Here is a 23110-nt window from a genome sequence, read left to right as displayed (position 1 = left end):
ATACAGGACTAAAAATAATTGCGTGCATGCACAGTTGGGCAAATTCTGGATCCAAAAGATACAAAGAGACCAAAAAAACCCAACTGCCACTTTTGAGGAGCCTGGAGCTAAAGAGCACAAGTAGGATACTGCTCAAGCCCGCTGCACACACCACCACCTAAGAGGTGAGCAAGCTGCCTAAACCACCCCTTGAGCTCGACCTGGACACACCCCTACCCTCACACCACAGAAGGAACAAGCTCACGCCCCCCTCCCCACCCCCCACTCAGGGAGTGAGCAAGTAAGGGAATTTGTTGTTTGTTCCTGATCCCCTGTGCTGCTGCAGGGCCCCCAGTAAAGCCTGGTCTAGATTTCTTGTTTGCTGCTGCTGCTGCTAAGTCGCTTCAGTCATGTCCGACTCTGTGCGACCCCATAGACGGCAGCCCACCAGGCTCCCCCGTCCCTGGGATTCTCCAGGCAAGAACACTGGAGTAGGCTGCCATTTCCTTCTCCAATGCAGGAAAGTGAAAAGTGAAAGTGAAGTCGTTCAGTCGTGTCCGACTCTTAGCAACCCCATGGACTGTGGCCCACCAGGGTCCTCCGTCCATGGGATTTTCCAGGCAAGAGTACTGGAGTGGGGTGTCATTGCCTTCTCCAAGATTTCTTGTTTGGCCTTAGTCAATTTCTATGTGTTGGGGAATGCCAAGAACCCTGGTCGGTAACACCTGCGTGAGATAGAATCATTTTAACCTGGAAAGTACAGATTCTTGTAAGAAAGGCAGGGGTGGGAGGTATTGGGAACAGGGACTGAGGCAGAGGTGGAAATTAACCACCATGATTCACAGCTGAGGCGCTGGGGGCAGCTGGGCCACAGTGGGGCAGGCAGGTAGTGCTGAGACACACACTGCCCCAGCCGGTTTCCTCCCTGAGGTCCTGTTTGTCAGAGAGCAAAGGGGAGCAGCTAGCTGCCTGTGCTCTCGCCTGGGTCCCCTCACCCGGCAAGGTCTGGCCCTCTGCAGAATTCAATATGCGACTATGCAGGAGAGGTCACAATAGCCACGGTTTTGCTGTTCAGTTGTTCAGTTGTGTCTGCCTCTTTGCGACCCCATGGACTGCAGCACGCCAGGCTTCCCTGTCCTTCACCATCTCCTGAAGCTTGCTCAAACTCCGGCCACTGTTTAAGCCACTGTTTAATAGACATTTATCAGGCGCTGTGCCAAGGGCCTTATCTAATGCCCTCAGTTAATCCTCTGACTAATGACAGAAGCTTGCTATCCTGGTTTCACAGATAAGGAAAGAGAAACTTGGAAAGATTAAAAGCATAGTCCCAGGTCATATAGCCAGTCAGTGGCAGGGCTGTGCTTGGACAATCCCAAATCTAAACCCCCGCCATGCCTAATGCCCATCTCCTCCCTCACTTGCCCATCTCTTTGCTTGGTGACCAGCAGGATGGCTGCCTAGTGACTAAAGAAAGACCAATGAAAAGGAGGCTCCTTGTCCCCGTCTCCCAACCCCACCGCATCTTGGGTTGAGACAGTCTCAGAGCATGGGGATGGTGGGGCCTCTATACCTAGGTCAAATCGGCCCACCCCTGCCGGCTGAGAAGCCAGGCAGCCCCCTCTCAGCCCAGGCCATGGCTCCCGGGGTGCATCAGAGTGATGTCTGCCCACCAAAGTTTCTCAGCTTTCCTGGTTGAGCGGAGCAGGGGGGCCAGCCTCAGTGGAGCTGACACTTCCCCATTCAGCCTTTCCCTGGCTCAGCCTATGATGTTCATTTTCAGGGCTCTTGGCCACCTGGATCCAATCTCCCGACAGATGGTGGGGTGGGTGGGGGAGGGTGGGGGTGGCTCATGGCTGAATTTGGATCTGGTTCCAAACCTGGGTCTTTATTAGTAATTCTAGTGTTCCTGGCACCAGGGTTGTGTGTTTCTTATTCTCACTGTATCTGAGGTCTTCTCTCTCTGGTATATCAGAGAGCTTTGTCCACACCCAGAAGATGCTAGATCACTCAGGAAAAATAAAGCTATGCCAGAAAAACACTAGCCTCCTCAACCCACCCAGGCCTGTAGGTCTTTGGATAAGGGCCCTCTGGTCTTGGGAAGCGGAGCTCTCACTGGAGTGGGGCAGGAGTCAGGGCCCTGCAGGCGGCTGTGGCCACAGGGTCATCCCTAGCTTCCTCCACTGGGCAATAGGTGGCCCATGGCAAGTCTGATTTTAGTGGGTGGGGAGCCCTGAGCCATGACCTCTGCTGGACCCAGCCTACCCTCATTAGCTTCCTTCTTCCCATCTCAGCACAAAATCAAGGTGGTTATCAACCAAGATATTGTTCAAGGCAGCAGGGGCACCTCTTAGACTGCTTTTATCCCAGTCTGATCCCCACCCCTTAGCTTGCTCTGCCCCGGCTCACCCCTCCCAGATCTTTGTAGCACATGCTGTTCACATTGTTTAGGGCTCCAAGCTGTCTGAATGGCCTGCACAGAGAGTTGCCCTCGGCCCTTTTGGTAACAGGACGCATGCATATACACAAGTTCATAACCTGGATTCTAGGACCCAAAGCAGGGAAGTCTCACCTCATGTCACTGGCACTGTGCAAACTATTGTAACCATTGAGACTGCGTTAGATGCTCATGGCACAATTACACGGAGAAGGCAATGGCACCCCACTCCAGTACTCTTGCCTGGAAAATCCCACGGGCGGAGGAGCCCCGTAGGCTGCAGTCCATGGGGTCACTAAGAGTCGGACACGACTGACCAACTTCACCTTCACTTTTCACTTTCATGCATCGGAGAAGGAAATGGCAACCCACTCCAGTGTTCTTGCCTGGAGAATCCCAGGGACGGGGGAGCCTGGTGGGCTGCTGTCTATGGAGTCACACAGAGTCAGACACGACTGAAGTGACTTAGCAGCAGCACAATTACAAGGTCGATAAGTGTGTCAAATTCAGCATTACTCCTATAATGCCTGAGTGTCCAAACATCTTTCTTCTTACCTTTTTTTCCCATAAGTTTATCACTTTAGGCAAAAGTTGCTCTTCATCCTCTGCTGATCCTGGGCTGGTAATTAAAAAATCTACATCATGCCCAATCTTCTTACCCCTGATTTTAAAAAATAAGATAAGATGGAAATAAATTAGGTTTTTAGCTCTCAATTTTTAAAAGTCACCTGTGTTTCTATGCCCCATACTTAAGGTTTGTGACACAAAATGCTCATGACATGCTTTTTAAACAAAAGATCCTTGTTTACACAAGTCTACTCCTTGCAAAATAAATTTATGACACAGAAAAATTTAAGATCATAACATGGTATGTATGTGATTATATTGTTGTTTAGTGCTGAGTCCTGTCTGTCTCTTTGAGACCCTAAGGACTATAGCCTGCCAGTGGGATTTCCCAGGCAAGAATACTGAAGTGGGTTGCCATTTCCTCCTCTAGGAGATCTTTCCAACCCAGGGATTGAACCCACGTCTCTTGCGTCTCCTCATTGGCAGGTACATTCTTTACCACTGAGCCACCAGGGGAGCCCATATGATTATATATGGGTGGCTAAAAACTAACAAAGGTTATTTCTTCTCCATGCCCACATGTGCACACACACTCACACAGAGACAAGTGTGACAACAAGCAAACCAAGAACTATACTCCCATAATACAAGATAGGACTCTTGAAATTATGACCTAGACTAAAGGCATCTTCTTGGATTCTGTGTTCTCTTCTCACTTTCTCTGTCACCTCCCACAGCCAACAGCCCCCATGTAACAGGACCACAAGGAGAGATGGAAGAGGGTGTGGGAGGGAAAGAGACTCTGAAATGGAGGCTTCAATATCCAACAATTGCATACATCTCTGTGAAGAGTTCATTCATTCACTGACTTCACCAATATTTCTCACATGCCTATTTTGTGCCAGGCACCATGCACTGGCTCTCATCAAGCACTAAGTTCTGAAAACTTAGTGGGGAAAACATGCGTGGAAGCAATATAAACAAATTACTTGACAGCTGTCCAAGGAGTGCTGAGGAGGGGTGTCTCACCCAGTATGGGGAGAAGGAAGTCAAGGAAGGCTTTCTGGAGGAGGTGGCATCTGAATTGAAGCTTAAAGGATGAGGTGAAGTGAGCCAGGTGACAAATTGAGGAAAACCAGTCCAAGCAGAAAGGTAGGACTGAGCAAAATCACAGAGGAAAGAAAGCTCTGTGTGTGCAGAGAATGACAAGCCACTTGGGGTTGCTGGAATGAAACATGAGCAGCAGGAGATGAGGCTGCAGAGAGAGACCTTCGTAGGCCTTTTGTGCCACAACTCCTGAGCATGGGAAGGCCCTGAAGGGGAGGCAAAAGCAGCTTTTATCATCATTTACCTGCGGAATCCTCCTGTCATGGTGACAAAGGCATCCGGCAGAAATGCCCATACAGCCTCTTTAACCAGCACGCCAACCGCCTCTGCTTCGGCCCTGGTCACGCAGCTGACAAGGTCTTCATAATAGAGAAATCCTGAGAGGCCATAGACAGGTGAGTGGGGAAAGGGACATGTCCCATGTGAAATGACCAGCCCTCAGGGAGGGGATTTGGCCCTCACACATAGCTAACGGGGCCACAGACATCAACCCCAAACTGTTCCACAGAGACTGGGTGATCTGTGTTCTCTTGGCTGTGAATTTTTCATGTTAACAATGGCTCCTATTTTCCTACAAATTCCTGACTGAGCAAGAGGCAATATTATATCCTAGAACCATGCCATTCCAACCTGGCTTCCTACTGAAGAACCAGCCCTCTTGATCAATAAGCTGCAGATTTGGGATAGGAAGTTTTGGGGTTGGAACGTGATAGATGAATTAAAGAAGTGAAGTCAAGAATAGGAAGAGTTGATTTGCATCTGAGGAGAGTTAGGAAATGTCACTGGTGGTCTGGTTTGCTGCTTTGCCTGACCATCACAGATTAATGAGAGCTCCAACAGCGTGGTTATGATGAAGAGTTGTTTTAATGACTTGTTTATTCCCACAGATCCACAGAGGAAGGCATAGAGTGGAAGAGTAATGGAGATGGGAGCTGTATCTCCAAGAACTGGGATGAAGCATAGGAGGGGTGGGGAGCAGGGCGCAGGGGAGATCCATAGAGCCTGAGGGCCAGCTAATGGTCCTTCCATACAAGGCTCTGGTCTCTTCTCTAGGATCCCCAGAGGGAGTGTTCCAACTCTGCCGGAATCTTTCTAATAATGAGAGGCTTTGGATACCTACAGAGGCTGCCCATTTCCTAATTGAAAGGTCTCTCGGGGGCAGTTCTTTATCTTTTTTCCAGCTTTATTGAGGTATAGTTGACAAAAATTGTATAAATTTAAGGTGTACAACCTGAAGTTTTGATGTATGTGAAATGGTTAACTGTCGACTAATTAGCCCACAATGGAATGTTTTTCAACCTTAAAAAAGAAGACAGTCTTGTCATTTGCAACAACAAGGATGAACCCCAGCTATTTGCTAAGTGAAATAAACCAGAATGAAAGACAAGCAGGCTACAGTCCATAGGGTTGCAAAGAGTCGGACATGACTGAAGTGACTTAGCGCGCGCACACACACACACACACACACACAGTCTCTTAGAAGCAGAGAGTAGAATTGTGACTACTAGGGGCTGGAAGGTGGGGAAAATGGATAGATGTGTGTCAAAGGGCACAGGATGAATAAGTTCTGCAAATCTGACGTACAGCATAGTGACTACAGTTAATAACACTGTATAGTATACGTCAACACAGTCATAGAATTCCCTAGTCATCTTTCATGGGAGAAGGCAATGGCATCCCACTCCAGTGATCTGGCCTGGAGAACCCCATGGACGGAGAAGCCCGGTAGGCTGCAGTCCATGGGGTCACACAGAGTCGGACATGACTAAAGCGACTTAGCAGCAGCAGCAGCAGCAGTCATCTTTCATAAAGTTGCTAACTTCTGAAAGACTGCTAATAAGTTTTATAAGATGCCACATAAGAATTAGAAGAATCTAAAGGAAAAAAGACCCATATTCTTATTCTGGACTCCTGAAGATTCATGCTTAATAAGCATTGATGTGAACCACCAAGAAATGCTTTCTTTGTCTCCTCCTGCTGTTTCTTTCCATCACTTAAACAGAAGATAGCAGGTTTTCTTTGCGTTGTTGTTGTTTTCTGGCCTTCTCTTATAGAAGATCCCCTTTTTTTCATATTATTAAAAATGTTGATGACTCCCTCATTCTTTATAACTCAGAAGCCACAGTGCTCAGAACTGTGGCTATGACTTCCTTTCAAATCCCAGTAATATTATGTTCTACTGCATATTAAAAATAAATGTTTTTAAAAGGTAAATGTTAAAAAGATGTACATTTTTTGACCTTGTTTCCAGGAATTTGGTCATTAAAAAAAATGACAAGTACCCTGTATAAATGGAAGTAACCAAGCCATCTTCAACCTCCTGGAAGCCTTGTCAGTCTTTCAGATGTCTGTCTCTACTCTCTTCTAGGTTAACAAGTCCTGATTGCGTAGACAAACCCCATGTCTAGGTTTCCACAATTTCCCCTATATGTCTTGGTATTTTACAGTTTCTAAAGCTGATCCATATTTGTGCCAAGCAACACCTGCACTTTGTTCAAATATTATTTACTCCAAAGTTCTCTATGTCAACTTTCTGACCTGGATTCCTTCCTTACCCACTCCTTTTACCCAGCTGGGACCCAAATACCTGGAAGGGTCAGTCCAGTAAGAACAGATCAATGGTGCAGCCAGTTTTGACGTCTAGATAAAGGAATGACAACAGCCATCAGGCAGGGCCTATTTGCTCTGTGCCAAGCTAATTGTTTTGCCTCCAAGATCTGATCTATTCCCTACTTACATACTGATGTATAGATGAGGTAAAGAAGGCTCAAAGACTTTAAGTAACTGTCTCAAGATCACACAGCTGGAGAGTGCAAGAGCCAGGATTTGGATCCAGGTCTATCTGATTTCAAAAGCTTGGGCTTTTAGCCATAGCACGAAGAGAGGCCAAGGAAGTGACCAGATCACCAAGACTGGAGATGACATTTGAAGTACAGCGGACAGATCCTTACCAAAACCTGACCAGCCCATGGCAATTATGGGAATCTTTAGGAGAGACAATTCACCTGCTTTCTGCATTTTTGTGAATTTCAGGGTTTTGTCCGACATTATTTTACTCAGAGATCTGAACCCCATCCTGAACCATTTCTCAGATGTCTTCAGTCCCACTCCAAAAACAGAAGTAAAGAGCTGAAACAAAGGGAAAGACATGTCTTTAGTTTTTAAAACAGTCATTATGACAACAAAGTGATACTTTTCAAGGTCAAGCAATTAAGAAAAAGCATAAGCAAATCTCTGACCTAGTGTCTCTTGAATATGACAAGCAGGGGGCAGTGGTAATTTTTCAGAGGCGTTTCTGTTTCAGGACATATGGTATAACTAAATGAAGCAGAAGTCAGGAGGCAGCTTCTGGAACTGCCCAGGGATTCTGTATAACCAATAAGGATTGCCTTCACTGTCAGTGCATGACAACAGGTATCCATACCCACACCCCTCCTCTGCCAAAGGTCTGTCACACACTCATGCATATTCACCCTCACAATTTAATGAGGGATGCACATGTAGGTTGCATAAATTCCCCACCGTCACACACCTGGTAAGCAGCAGAGCCCAGACTCAACTCAGTCTGTCTGTACTCTGAGCCTGGGCTTCTGCCCTCAACTACCTTTGAGGCCTGAGCATCACTTCTGATCCAAAGGGATTGGTAGAAGTCTCTGCCTACTGCAACTCAGAGATAGGGAACACTGGGAGGTAATAAATCCTGCTTCAGAGTAGACAAGATGCAGTGAGGAGCTTTCCAGCACAGGTTGATTCTCTGAGAGCAGGTTTGTTTTGTCTCATAGTCCTAGTGTACCCAGGAGTGACAACCTCTGGGAGGTAAGGTCATTTATATCTCACCATAGCATGGCAATAAGCTCAAGCACCTGTATTTATTCAGGCATTTGCTTCCTAGATCACTGCTATAGACTGAGTTGTGACCCTTCCTCCCAAATTCATATGTTGAAATCCTAACCTCCAATATGATGATATCTGGAGATGGGGTTTGGGGAAGATAATCAGGTTAAATGAGGTCATGAGGATGGGGCCCTCGTGGTGGGATTAGTGCCTTTATAGGAAGAGACCAGAGAATTTGCTCTCTCCTTGTGTGTGTCATATGAGGGGATGTTGAGAAGGAGGCTGTCTGTAAACCAAGAAGAGAGCCCTAACCAGAGCGCAGTCATGCCAACACCTTGATCTCAGAATTCCAGGCTTTAAAACTGAAAAAATAATCATGTGCTAAGTCACTCAGTCTGTGGCTTTGTGTTATGGCACCCCAAGCTGATCAGTACAACTACTTAGAATAATGGGATCAACTGAAAACCTATTTTTGATAAATACATGTACAAATCACTTACTTTGAAGGACTGATATCGTTCATCATTTAACACAGCTTTAACTTCAGAACTTTCTCCATCTTCAATAATTTCCTGCATGGACATTTGAAAAGCATTTTACACTAGTGATGTTAATCACAATCTGAGATTTTCAAATCCCCAGATATAGTAGCTTAATTTTTCACTAAATACACCTACGCCATAAAGGATGTTTCCTTAGCTGATCTAGAGAAAACAAGACAGTTCTTGCTTGAGAATCTCAGGTTATTATATTTCCAAGGGCCCCTTTATAATCCTCGGGGAGGAAGGTACAGAATGATTGGAACACCAAACCAAAATGTTCACTGACAAAGGGGTGTCTAAATATTTGAGATAATTTTCTTTTTAATGGATATGAACTAGCTGAAACAAAAGGACTTTTCATCTGATTGGGTTAGTTCTGGACCTATTGAAAAGCTAATTCAAGTCCTTATGATGTCTAGCTCAGAGCCACCCGTGCATGCTAAGCCACTTCAGTCATGTCCAACTCTTTGCGACCCCATCAACTGTAGCCTGCCCAGCTCCACTGTCCATGGAATTTTCCAGGCAAGAATATTGGAGCGGGTTGCCATTTCCTTCTCCAAGGGATCTTCCCAACCCAGGAATCAAATCCATGTTTCCTTTGTCTTCTACATTGGCAGGTGGATTCTTTACTATTGCGCCACCTGGGAAGCCCCTGGGAAACCCCACCAGAGCCATCCAACCTCCTTTAAATAGAGTTGGGATTAATTTCCCTCCCTTGAATAATTTGCCTTGCATCTGACTATACTGAAACTTCCTCTTGGATGACTAATTTGCCTTGCCAGGAACCCTTAAACATTATTTAATAAATAACTAACCATCCTTGGCTCTCCTCTTAGAACATACAGGCGGGGATGTGGAATCAGCTCCACTGTCCCTCATACCCACCACCATTCTGGAGGGCAATGTCTGCTGAATGGTACTGAGGTTCTTCACACAGCCTGGGTTTTAACTCATAGCATCCCCTCCTGTTGAGCTTTTAGGTCATTAGAGACTTTCACTGTGATTAATAATACAGGAGAGTTATTTTCTCACTAGCTGGCCCCACATAGCTCCAAGTAAGATAATATTGGGGTATGAATGACACATATACATGTGTAGCTATCTATGTAATATATATATATGTGTGATATAATATATATCCATATAATATAAATCAGAGATAAATGAAAATAAGTAATGAATACCACATCTATATAGTTAACAGGAAAATTTATTAATTGCATCTCTCTCCCTCCCTCAGTAGCTACCTGTTAGGAGCTACCCTTACCTCTATGATACACTTCACCTTGTCCCCCAGGCAGGGAATTCCTTCTGTATCCTTCATACTGATGATTGTGAATGGCAGAGATTTAAGTACAGAAGCTGCTCTCATAAATGTCACATAAGAGACTTCATTTTCTTTAAACTCAGAATTTTCAGCCAGTATCTCAAAGGCATCCTAAAGAATAAAACCAGATGAGCAAAACACAGTCTGTTTCCTAGCCCCTAACCCCCAAGCCAGCAGTCCCTTGCAAATGCCTCTTGTTCTCTGTTAAATATTAGAATGCCTCGTGACTGTTCCCTCAAAGGTCAGGATTGGGTGTCCTGTACGTTTTCACTTCTCCCTGGTTGGATGAGCGGAGTTGAGTTGAAAAGACAGGCCACAGCATGCTTTGTAAGGAAACTTGGAATTCTCTGCCATTAGATATTTAGGAATGATTTAACTGAAAAATGACTTCTTGCTCATTGCATCTTCCTAGTCATTACTTGGCATGATCCTTCCCTGTTTGCTGACTTTCCCACCAGCCTGTGGCCAGGATTCTGCCTTGATCACTGGAAAATCCTCTCTCTTAGCTTGTTGGTGAAACAGAGTCAGCACTTAGTATAGACTTGTTGAATGAATGGGTATGATCAGAAGTGGCACAAACCCGAAGGCAGAGTTATTTAAGGTAGGGCATGTCTGCATTTCTGGCAGAGGAGGAAGTAGCTACAGCTGTGTGGCATGATCCTCGGGGTGCTCGGTAGCTGCAATTTCCTGGTCTTCCTTGGACACCTGGGGCTAGAATTTTAGAAAGGAGAAGTTCTGTATTCAATCTACTAATGCATGTTTTATCCATTTGACTACTGATTGTAGGCTGGAGGATAAGCAGTTATGGTTTTGTTCGGGTCATTTTGAAGCATAATTATGAAACTTCAAGGCTAAATGGGGCTTTAGAGATGATCTACCTAATTGTTTATTAAGCAGATGAGGAAACAGGCTCAGAGAGAGAAAATGACTTGCCCAAGATAGTTACTACCAGGCTGAACCCAGGTCTACTGATTCTCAATCTTATGTCTTCCCAACAAAGCTGTTTATGCACAATTGCCATTTCTATGCAATTTGCTCTTACTATGTAGTGGACTAATTACAGTATGTATTTAGTTATTCAGAATATTTGCCTTTGATAAGTGTTGCATCCATTAATAACAACTCCCAATAAATCATTAAGTTACTTTGTCTAAAGACTATGCTCTAAATATATTGTCTATTTCCGTAATAGAAGGAGACCCATTCTTGACAGAAAGAGGAACCAGAGATCATGTTAGGGGAATGAGTAAGAATGGGGAAAACCTTCCTAGATTTTCAAGAGAGCTCATAGTTTAATTGGAGATCCACAGAAAGAAGCAGCAAGCCTTACGTTTGCTATAGTTGTTGTTATAAAGCTCCATTACCGTGAATATGTGGTTTTGGTTGTTCAAAGTGGTTTTTCTTTGACACGCGTACTGGGAGATCTTTTTTACAGCAAGTGGTGGAGTCTTCTGGAAGCCTGGGTTTGGGGTAGCTGAATAGTCTGTTCTCACCTAAACAAATGTATAAGCATCTATTTTAAATAAAAAATTAGTAGTAATAGATGTATATGAAGAAAAATAAGAGGCAGTTCAATGGTAATTGTCTCTGGAAAGAGAATAATACTATAGGAGGCTCAAGTTTTATGTTATATGCATTTCTAATGTTTGAAATTGCTATAATTAACATGTATTATTTTTGTGATCTGAAAAAGTAACATGAAAAAGAATTACCGATTAAATATCATTTTCCTTTTCTGTGAACTTACATAGGATCCATTGGTGAAGGGTTTGGAACTAAGAATTTAATTTTTTTCTTTATAAATTATCATGGTAAGAAAAAAATAAGAACCTTCTACTTTTCTGGCTGCTAGAACATCAAGACTTCAATATTTTGAAATATTTGTGTATAGACTTGTTTGTAAAAATAGCTACCATTTATTAAGTGCATATATAGATCAGGCTCAGTCTTAAGCACTTTCCATGTGTGTTATTCTAATCCTCATAAGCCATCTTACAAGATAGGCAGACACTACTGTTCTCATAATGTAAAGGAAGAAACTGAAGCTCGGAGAAGCTAAGTGACTTCCCAAAGTTCACACAGGGAGCAAGCAGAGAACCTGGGGTTTAACTCAAGTCTGTTGAGTCTATAGCCCACATACAACCACTTTCAGGACACTTACAACAAGCTGGTGTTTTCCTGTAATCTCCACTGGTTTTCCTGCTCCCATACTTTCGATCAGCCAGGAGACATCAAGGAGTTCTAGCTGCGAGCTGGCTCTTATGTTCTGTACCTGAAGCCACTCGAGAACCTCTGAACCAGAGTTGTTTTCTGCTACAATGTGGGTGACAGAATCACTGCAGAATAAGACAGAGACTTTCAAAATGAGAACCTCTCCTCTTTTCCCTGAGGTGTTCAGAGCATTCCATCTGATGGAGAAAGATGCACAGTAGACCTGACCATAGGCATGGAGAACCTAGGCGTCCATGCCAGAGAATTCAACTTCAATTAGCATAGCGACATGGTCTATGTTACATATCAGATGCAAGAAAACTTAAGAAAACATTAGTAAGATTGTGATGTTAGTGGAAAACAAAGGTCCAGAACGGATAGAGGATGAAATCGTTCTTAAATTAGCACCTTGCACTCTGCCTGTGGCTTTGATGTACCGTTTCATTTTTATTTTGCAGAGGGTTTTAATCTGGTGCCTTTCAAACTTGTATGTGATCCACAGTTAGAAACACATTTTATATCATGACCCAAAATAGATATAGATGTAGATGCTGATATAGATGTAACATCCCACTAAATTGATCTCACAGCCATTAATAGGTGGTGGTCAGCCTTTGGGAAATAGTGCTTTTCATGTTTTTCAAAGCACAACTCTGTGTTGTAAGACCCTGTATCTTTTCCCTAAAAAAGTACTGAGCACTTAGCATGCTTCAGCACTGTCCAAGTACTTCACATACATCATCTCTTTTAATACTCACATAGCTTTTAAGTAAATATTATACTAGCCACACTTCAAAAATGAGGAAACTGAAGAACAGAGAGGTTAAGGACACCCTGAAGGTCACACAGCTGGTAAATGACATCTTATCCTTTTTGATTGTCTTTTCTGGTCAATATGTTGTTTCTATTTTTAAACAAATCTTCGAAATCAGCATTATATCACTGGAACTAATAATTTTTAGGGCTCCTTCAGTTCAAATTGTCTACAAATCTGGGAAATAGCAAAAGCAAATAGCGTATATAGGCATTGAAGAGAAAAACATAGAATTGTTTTTTCTTCTTTTCCCCACTTCTCTTGCTTGACTTCTTCTTCCTCCTTCTCCTTTTCTTGATTGACTCTTAGATTCACTAAGTATTTCTTGGTTCACTGTTCTAGTCACAGCCCTAGGTTCCCTGTGGTGGTGATGGGAAGGGGTTGGGTACCAAACAAGAAAAGGAATGTTTCTGGGCATCAGCATCTTCTGTGAAACAGCTGGTTAATACGTTACGGCATAGGCAGGACCTGCAAGTGGTATACAAAGAGGGAAAATAATTTAGTGTGGGCTGGGAGAGGTGGATGGCTTTGTAGAAAAGCAGGATTTGTTTGTGCCTAGTCTGGATGCATGGGAGGGATAAGGTACCAAGAAAGTAGCACTATAGATCCTCCTGGAAGAAAAGGTTCAAAGGTCAGAGGAAAGGAAGGAGAGTGGCCTGGATTGGAATGAAGAATTTCTGTTGGGAAGTAGTTGTAGATGTGACTGAGCAAGTGGGTTAACCACATTACAGAGGGTCTTAGAAGCCTGGCTGAGAAAGCTGGATCTTATGTTCTAGGATTATGGAGCCACTGAAGTTTTTTGTGAGCAGGACATGGATAGCATTCCAGTGTTATTTTAAAAGACTAATCTGGTATACACAATGATTTGGAGGGGGAGTCATGGGTTGGGGAGCTTTGAGGAGCTACTTAAGAAGATGAATCACTGGACCAGATATAAGATGATTTAAACCTCAGTCTGGTTCCTACAGTGCTAGAAAGGAAGGCAAAGGAGACATATGATGGACAGCTGGCATCACCTATAAAAGGTGAAGTGGGGAACAGACTCAACTATTACTCCAGCTTATCTATCACACTCAAGTGTTATCACTTTTGGTAGAAATAGGGATTTAGGAAGTTCCATCTCTTTGGAGGAAGGGGTGGGGGAACAAAATTGAAGTTTATTTCAAGCTGCCTTGAAAGGATGGCTGGAGATCCAAATAAAAATACTTGGCTGACAGTTGGGTTCTGGGGCTGGTGCTAGGAGGGAAGTGGGACTGGAGACCAGAGCTGAGACCATCTAGATGGCAGGATGTGCAGCAGGCCCAGGCAGAAAATAGTCGAGATAAAACCACCTTTTAAAAGGGCCAAGGGAAGACAGCTAGCTGCTGCCCTATTCCAGGTGCATATGATTTCAAAGACTACTTATAGTCAACTTCTTGGAAGATTGTCTATCTCAAGACCTGAAGAAAACCACAGAAGAATCAATAGGGTTAGACAGTATTATTCTTTCTATGTTTCTGCCCTTTGAAGAGAAACGTTATTAATATATTTTTTATTATGCTTATTAGTACTATTATTCTTCTAAATAGGGTTTTGTCTAAACCTCAGAGAGAGATGAGAGCGCTGAGGAAGAGCTCTGGGGCTCAACTTCTAAATTTAGGCCCCTCATCATCCAGTCATGTACCACCACCCACAGTGCCTCCTCACCTGGGACTCCCCAGGACAGTGTGGGGGTGTCTGAGCTCACCCTATTGATGAGGACCATGTGCATCTCCTATTGAATTCATATAAGCTTATTCAGGAATATAAGCTATGCAGCATATGAAAGAAGATTCTGATTTGGATTTCCAACCCCTGCTCATTAAGCAACCAGCAAACAAAACAACAACAACAATTATCAAGTACATACAAAAACAAAAAAAAAATCAAACAAACCACACATTGTGCTATTCAGAGTTCATTACTGTTTGTCACCGGTTCCCACAAAGTAAGAGATTGAAAGTCAGTCTTAGAAACTTTGACATCATAGTACAGGCGCATCTCAGAGATATTGTGGGTTCCATTGCAGACCATGACAATAAAGCATTTGTTCACTGTCTATGCTGAGCCATTAGCAGACAGGATTACCAAGGAGGGTCACCCGCTTTGGTGTGTTCTGCACACAATGTCTTACTGCTGTGTTGTGACAGCTGTTTGCTGATATAATGGTTTTCTCTCTGCCCTGAGCACTCTGGTATTGAAGATACTAATAGAACATCACCATGTGCCAGAATCATTGTAGATCAATTTCATACACTACTTCATTTAATTGTAAATAATTCTATGAGATAGGTAGGTATGATTGTCTCTAATAATAAGAAAAGAGAGCTTGGGAGACATTAAAAATTCACCCAGCTAATAACTGGTGGAGCAAGGATTTAATCTGAGGTCCATTTTAATCTAGAACCTGTGTTCTGGGGGCTTCCCTCATGGTCCATGGTTAAGACTAGTAGGGGGCATGGGTTCAGTCCCTGGTCAGGAACTAAGATCTCACATCCTGTGTGGCGTGGCCAAAAAATAAAATAAAACCCGTGTGCTGGGCCACACTTAGCTACCCCTCTGTGACTCTGTGCTTTTTCCAATGAGAACATTTCCTTTTCTCAAAAGGAATAACATCAGAATGAATATCATCATCATCAACATCACCATCATTATCACAATGAAGATGAGAAAACCAAGGCCCGCAGAGGTCACATGGAGGCAAGATTCAAACCCAGGTGTGCAATCTCCTAACGTTCTGCTAGACTGTGGTTAGACCCCTGTGTGAGGTTTTGTTTGTTTGCTTTAAGTATTTTTCTATATTTTCTCACTTTCTGTCATGAATTGTTTACTGTCAGTTTTCTGTGTAAGGGAACAAATATGCATGAATGTCATTTTCAAAGACAAATAAACCTGGGATTGCGGCAGAGGTCTGTGCCTTGCCCTTGAAGGCCTGGGCTTTCTTCTTAAGATAAAAGGTGGCAGCAAGCTTCAGGCAGCCATCTTCAACATCTTCTAAAGACCCCAAGGCCCTGCTGAGATGGCCATTCCTGAAATATCAGTGGATTCCCTTCTCTAAGTCACCTGGTTTCTTAGCCATGACAAATTAATAGTGCCTTGGACGAGGTTTGGGAAGTTGTGAACCAATTACAAATATTCTGAACTAGGCTTTGGCCTTCAGCTTCCCCCAGGGAAAACCATGCAGGGCCCTCTTTTTTAAGTGGTGCTGAATTGAAATGTACTTGGCTTGGTCCTTGGCATCCTTGAGGGCAGGGACAGTGTTATAACCTGCCTGGTGATAATCATGTCTGGTGCCCAGCTCATGGCAATATTCATAGTAATGGTCAACAAAGAGACCACTGGTACAATGAATTGATCATGCGTGAATGTGAGAGTTGGACTAGAAAGAAAGCTTAGCACCGAAAAATTGATGCTTTTGAACTGTGGTGTTGGAGAAGACTCTTGAGAGTCCCTTGGATTGCAAGGAGATCCAACCAGTCAATCCTAAAGGAAATCAGTCCTGAATATTCATTAGAAGGACTGATGCTTAAGCTGAAGCGCCAATACTTTGGCTACCTAATGTGAAGAACTGACTCATTGGAAAAGACCCTGATGCTGGGAAAGATTGAAAGCAGGAGGAGAAGGGGACAACAGAGGATAAGATGGTTGGATGGCATCACCGACTCCACAGACATGAGTTTGAGCAAGCTCTGGGAGTTGGTGATGGACAGGGAAGCCTGGTGTGCTACAGTCCATGGGGTTGCAAAGAGTTGGACACAATTGAGTGACTGAAATGAACTGAACTGAACTGAATAGCTCTGAAAGAATGTTTCTAAAATTGTAGTGTCTGCTAGAGGCACCAAGGATGCTGGCCTAAAATTCAGATGCCTGGGTCCTATTACCAAAGATTCAGATTCAGTAAATCTCACCTAGGGCCCAGAAATACACATTTTGACAAGTTCCCTTGGTGATTCTGACATATGGTAGTCAGTCACTTCTAGTTATCTACTGGTGCAACACCAACTATCCCCAAATGTAATAGCTTTTAAAATGCAATGCCTCACAATTTGTGGGTCAGGAATTCAGGCAGCTCAGTTGGGGCCATCCTTCTGTTCCATACGCAGCTGATGGAGGCACTGATGTTCCATGCAGCCCAAGAGTCTGGCACCTTGGTGAGGGTGGCTGGGAGCCTGGGCTCAGCAGCATCTGCCACCTGAGCATCTTTAAGTGGCCTCTCTCAGGGGCAACTCAGACTTCTTACCTGAGGCTCTGGGTCCAAGGAACAGCAGAAGCCTCGAGGCCTTTTATGACCCAGCCCCTAAAAGTCACATGGTGCCATTTCTGCTGGGTCCACCAGCCCTCCCAAGGCAAGGGAAGGGAAAGTAGTCCTAGTAGTCCTTGTCGCTCCATGGGGTCTGCCGTATTTCAAAACCATCTCACAGCCCAATAACTCCACCTTGTGAAATAGTGCTGGAGGAAGATCAGTCTTTACCTGCCCCAGCTTAGGTGGGATCCCCATGCTGGACTGGGGGCTCAGTTATAGCAATGTTTCCCCATCCAGTACTCATTTCTCTGCAGGTACCTGAGACAATTTTAGGGAGTACACAACAGATCATCTTAGAAGTTTATGTGTTAATTAAATCTATATTTTTAAGTTATGTATATCAGACCCATGATTTTTATGGCTATTATTCCTTAAGCTAGAGATAAATTATAATGACTCAGACTAAGGGCAGTTAAAAGAAACACAGTAGTTATATAATAATACACATGATAAAAGATATTACAAGAATCATGAGTATGACCCTCAGATGTTAGAAAGCTCTAAGTTTGAGAGATTATTAACTCACAAATCTCAGTTTTGATTTTTTTTTCTGAGATACCAATATCCCTGATTTTTCTTTTTTCTTACCCTAGTTTCTCTTGCCTCTTGACACAATTAGAAAAAGTCTTCATGAAGAAATAGGCAGCCATCTTTTTGTGTGTGTGTGAGAAGCCAGACTGATGATATCTCTGATTCCCCCAGTTCTCATGGATGGTCATCTGCTTTTTTCTTTGTCTTTAAAACTGTTTTCTTTCCCTGGAGAAGTCATTCTTAATTCTTTCCATCTGACACAGGACTTATTTTGTCAACAATAACCTTAAAAATAGTTATTTACAGTTGAACTTGGATGTTTACAGTTTAAAAAAAAATCCTCTTGCCAATTTCCCTAGCAACTAATCTGTTTCAGAATCCCTGACACTGAAAAATCAAGGTAGTTTTATTTGGTTTTATCCCACACTCTTATGGGGCTTCCCTGGTGGCTCAGATGGTAAAAAAAAAAAAAAATCTGCCTGCAATATAGGAGACCTGGGTTCTATTCCTGGGTCAGGAAGATTCCTGAAGAAGAGAATGGCAACCCACTCCAGTATCCCAGAATCTTGCCTGGAGAATTCCACGGACAGAGGAGCCTGGCAGGCTACAGTCCATGGAGTTGCAAAGAGTCGGACATGACTGAGTGACTAACACCAGCAACAGTGAAAACAAGCTTTTATTTCCAGCCCTTGATATACTGAAGACTGAGAGGGTCTTGCCCTGATTTTTTGGCCCATATTAAATGAGACCGTGAACATTTACCTTAATTTAAAGTTCACAAATTTTGAAATAAGTAATTTGAACCAAAGCAGGACAAACTCCGGGAGATAGTGAAAGACAGGGAAGCCTGGCATGCTGCAGTTCATGGGGTCACAAAGAGTCAGACACAATTAGTGACTGAAGAACAACAACAGGACTCGAGTCTACACTGCATGCTCTTGAACTTACAAAAATAAAATCTTCATCATTTCACTGATTACAAAGGTAATACTGTAACCAAAAGGTAACCAAACATTGTAAAAAAATTTCAGTGACAAAAATTACTCTTGGTAGTCATAAGTTCCTTTGGTTGGTTTTATATTCTCCAGATAAAGTATTCTTTGAGCAAATATTTCCTGAAGCCTACTCTGTGTAAGAAAATTGTCAAAAGTATGAAGCTGAGGTATACACAGTGGCCGAGATGACACCCTTTCCCTTGTGGAGTTGGGGAGGAATAAGGAGAAAACCAAGTGGAAGAGTCAGGGGCCAACCCTAAGCCATGGCTCACCCCATGTCCAGGAAGGAAGTTCCCTCCCCTAGGAAGGCTTCCATGGGTCTTAGGTCTTACATGCAGAGAAGTGTAAGGAGAAGCCATTCAAAGTTGGAGGAGAAAAAGTGAGGGAAAAAACATAATGAGAAACCAGTGAAGATGTGTTTGGACACTGAACTTAGAAGAAGCCTAGAGAAAGACTAGTTCACTATCATATTTTCTGGAGCAGATAATAGCTCTTTGATCTGGTGTTCAGTTTCTTTTCCAAACAATGACTTTTAATATTTTTATTTCAAACACCAAAAATCTGAAGTGATAAGGCATTGTCGAAGATAAACAAAGCTGGACACTCATTAAGGCAGTAAGAATAGAGTTTATTCAGTAATGACTATTGCAAAAGGGAAGAGGGTTCAGCATGAAAGACACAAGGAGGCTCGAAGTAAAGCGTTGGGTAGGAAAATTCTAATTTTTTTAAAAAGAGGAAAATGAGTACATGCCAGGGAAATACATTATGCTATCTTTTCATGCTAAGTGAAAACAAAGGCACAATTCCTGGCTCTCTTGTCTGATTTTAAACTCTTTGCTCACAAGGTGCAAGCCTTCTACTTGGGTCCTAACAGAACCCTTAACTTGTGATGGCATGGTGGTATATTTTGCTTTCATTCAAACAATGCCTTTCAAAGACAGCCTTGTAGACAAACTATGGAGGTGCAAGCAGGGGAAATGTATCCTCTGATGGGTTTCTTCTGCTTGAACAGTGGAACTCAGAAAAAGTGATCATCTGCTGGCTGATGTAACCATGGAAAGCCACCCTTCCTATCCGGCTCTTTCTTTTTCAGCATCAACAATTTAGGTCAAGACAGAAATGGTAAGCTTAGCGAGTATGCAAAAAGAGGAGAGTTGACGCTGATAAAGTTTTAAAACAGCTCAAAGTACTGGAATCAAGGATAAAAGAAGAACGTGACAAACACTAGATTCCGACCCTTCTCTAGCTTGTCCCAGAGAACTGGAATATTATGAAATTGCTCTAAAATTTAGGATGTTGGCCATGGAATAAAATTCAGTATCCTTTATAATGAATGTGCAAAAATGCCTCAAAGAACTTGACACCTCCCTTTATTTATATTTTAAGAACCAGCTTCCTATGGTACTTGGAATAGCATGTCTTTTGCAATATAACATAAATATTAATGAAGTCCAATCCAACTATAAAGATACAGTATACATATGCTGGAAAATTAAGTAGTTCCAGATAGCTCAATACATGCAGGCACACCAATTCTAAGCTGTGTGTTCAGGTTCAGGTAAAGTAGGGATCAGATTTTTCCTCATATTTAAACCCTCCTGGCAGCCAAAGAATGCACTAGAAATTATGGAGATTACTGTCTACTTTCAGAACTTTTTTTAGCTCCTCTTTCTCTGAATCTTTTATATCAAAAGGTGAGGTCTAGCTGTTCCTCTTAAGAAGTATCCTTTCTTTTAAAATAACAATTTCCTTTATTTTCACTTAAAAAATATGTTCATTGTAAAAAAATTGGAAAACATAGAGCATAAAAGCAGCCATAATCTCTCACTACTACCCTCATGCCCACAAATAACCAATTTGATGGGTTTCCTTCCTGTCTTTGTTCTATCAGTTTGTGTCACTCGACCTCGTTCATATTGTGGAGAGAAAGCCCTCTTCTTAGGATTTTACTAGAAAGGTCAATAGATTCAGCTAAGTAACGAGAAAACAGCCACACTACAATTATATAGCTGTTCTAATTTATCCAAGTACACTGATATCCATCATGGCATCTGGTATCACATCAGGCAGACTAGACGATTTATCAAGAATCTAAGGTCAGAGAGGAGAGAGGGGGTCTTCCCCGCATCACATGGCTGGGAAGGGTCAGAGTCAGACTCTGAGGTCTAGAGATTTTTTTATCTAGAGATTTTCCCCTGTAATAATCTTCATTGTCCTTTCCAATTAAAGTCTATATAGCTAACTATGGAAATTCCGTTTGAGAGCTAGAACTTCTGCTTCCTGTGGTTTATATTTGTGTCATAAAACACATTTGCATTTAATGTGTCTTCTGAGCAGCCAGCCTGGGAACTTTGCCACAGTCACATCGCAGCAGCAGTTGGCTTGCTGTGCACCAGTTTCCTCTGTCGCCCGAGCAGCTGGGCTCAGTCCCTGGCAGCAGAGCTGCCTCTTGGGTTTTCTTGTCAAAAGAAGAAACTTGCCTCTAGTCATCTCTTCACCTACCTGCCTCAGCCACTGTGTGCATTACTCGTAGCTGTGCTGTAACTAAACCAGTCAGCTCTTGCTGGAAGTGTAGAGAAATTGGGTGAGGAAATCCATGGGATACTCAGGAATTTCTGAATGGGGCATTTTAGTAAAAAAAATTAAATGTTTCTATGAGATTTGACTCATATTTGATGATTGACTTTTGACATATGTTTCTCTAGCAATTTGTAACTGACACTTCATCAGGATATGCTTGTCAGTTTTACTTATTTTTTTCAAGACAAAAATTTATTTTCACATAGAATTCTTATACATTTTCCTGAAAAAAAAAAATATGATCAACCTATTCCTTGGACAATCAAGGCCAGGCAATTGCATCAATTATCATTGTTTATTCACTACAAGCCCTCTGGCAATTCTGTTTGGAATTATTTATGCCAAGCTTCTAATACCATTTGTGTCTGGATTTTGTTTGGTTTTCTCTTCCATCTATTTGAGACCCATGAAGAGCTTACATAACTGTTAGAAAAAGAGCAAGGCCAGGCTGGGATGTGAGTGGGTGAACATTCGAGGCACCCTGCATGGTTGCTTCAGTTGCCTTCTTATTTGGGCTCTGAGCTCATCACTCTCAGCAAGGCGTCTTTCACCCCTGGACAGAGCCACCCGTGAATCTTTAACCAGCATCCCTCTCTCTATGAATCCCACTCAGACTGCAGTTCAGAAAAACATGATCAAAGCCACATTTGGGTGCCTGTGGTGAGCCAACTACAGTCCTAGCCCATCACAGACACTCCCCACTTCCGCCCAGCCAGATGTGCAGCTTACTGGCCAACCAACCAAACTATTCTTTCTGCCTCCAAGCAGCTGCCAGTTTTTGTTTGGACTCAGTGACGCTTTTGTTCAGCTCAGTCAAGAGTAAACCTCAGTGGTTTCAGCATTGAACTTTCCAACTGGGTTTCTGTTTATCATTCCTTGATACTTCATCTCATAATAATGAAAGGCAAAAAAAAAATTACTTTATCTTTTGGTGCCAACTGGTTTCAATATAATTGTATCAAATTCCCACTGATCTTATTTCCCTTAAGTAACTGCCTCAGATTTGTTCTTTGATCTCATACCTGTTCTCCCAGTGGGAGCATCACCTCTTCTGTTTGCAGAGGAAAACACAGATTCCTTGGGTTCCAAAGAAGTTGTTCACAAAAACCCTGCTTATTCACAAGCTGAAATTCATGTCTTACCTGAGCTCATTTTCAACCCTGAAACCTTTCCTTCGAGCCAGCTCCATGAGGAAGTTTCTGCGGGTGGTTCCCATTTTCTTCTCCAAAATGAAGAGGGCCAAATTTTGAAACTTGATGTCATGAGGAGGGGAGGCCATTGAGGCACCCACCTGCCTGGGTCTCTTCTTCCGAGGGCCTGAGGAGGCTGTGCACAGCGGATCCATGGGAAGACGTTGATGCTGCCTCTGGCTGTGCCATCAAGTGGTATCTCCAGAAGAGAGGGAGAGCTTGCCCCTCCTTCACGAGGAGCCCTGATGTCATCTCACCATCCCACCCAGCCCTGCCCTGCTCATAGCTTCCTGCCCAAGATCCAGGGGGAACTGCTATCTCTGTTCATCTGTCCAGTCTGGGGATCATAATGGGAATGGTAAATTAACTTTGGCTTTCCTATGCATAATCTCATCAGACCCTAAGAATAACTTTGTGAGGAAGGTAGGGAAGCATCATTCTTCCCATGTTATTAATTAATTAATCAATTTCCTGGTTACAAATTTCTTTAGACCCCTCTTGTCTTTATTTTTGATGCTTTTTTAAATCTCCTGAATAGTTTGCATTCTCTGCTCTCACTGCAATACATTGGATTTCTATAGCTTGCATGGGTGTTATTCGTTGTGTGTGGTTGTTTTGATTTTACATAAATGGCAATGTTATATTTCCCACCCTGCTGATTACTTTTTTTTTTTTTAC

At 43.0% G+C, this 23110-nt stretch overlaps 1 protein-coding gene across 1 annotated transcript in view; it reads right to left on the bottom strand.

The window, feature by feature from the left end:
- Positions 1 to 22521, bottom strand: part of DNTT (DNA nucleotidylexotransferase) — a 32614-nt gene extending 10093 nt beyond the window's left edge. The window contains exons 1-8 of the mRNA XM_086379317.1: positions 22385 to 22521; positions 11952 to 12198; positions 11155 to 11283; positions 9731 to 9901; positions 8422 to 8493; positions 7093 to 7216; positions 4332 to 4464; positions 2969 to 3074 (exon numbers count right to left, since the gene is read on the bottom strand). Coding sequence (XP_086235443.1) covers positions 2969 to 3074; positions 4332 to 4464; positions 7093 to 7216; positions 8422 to 8493; positions 9731 to 9901; positions 11155 to 11283; positions 11952 to 12198; positions 22385 to 22521 — 1119 coding nt within the window. The remainder of the gene's footprint in view (positions 1 to 2968; positions 3075 to 4331; positions 4465 to 7092; positions 7217 to 8421; positions 8494 to 9730; positions 9902 to 11154; positions 11284 to 11951; positions 12199 to 22384) is intronic.
- Between the last annotated feature and the right edge of the window lie 589 nt (positions 22522 to 23110).

This window comes from Bos grunniens, chromosome 26 (assembly GCF_055505025.1).
Source record: "Bos grunniens cultivar Pamir isolate PY7600 chromosome 26, Bosgru_T2T1.0, whole genome shotgun sequence".
NCBI classification, from domain to species: Eukaryota; Metazoa; Chordata; class Mammalia; order Artiodactyla; family Bovidae; genus Bos; species Bos grunniens.
Note: the sequence above shows the minus strand (reverse complement) of the source record. Positions and strands in the feature narration are given on the sequence as shown.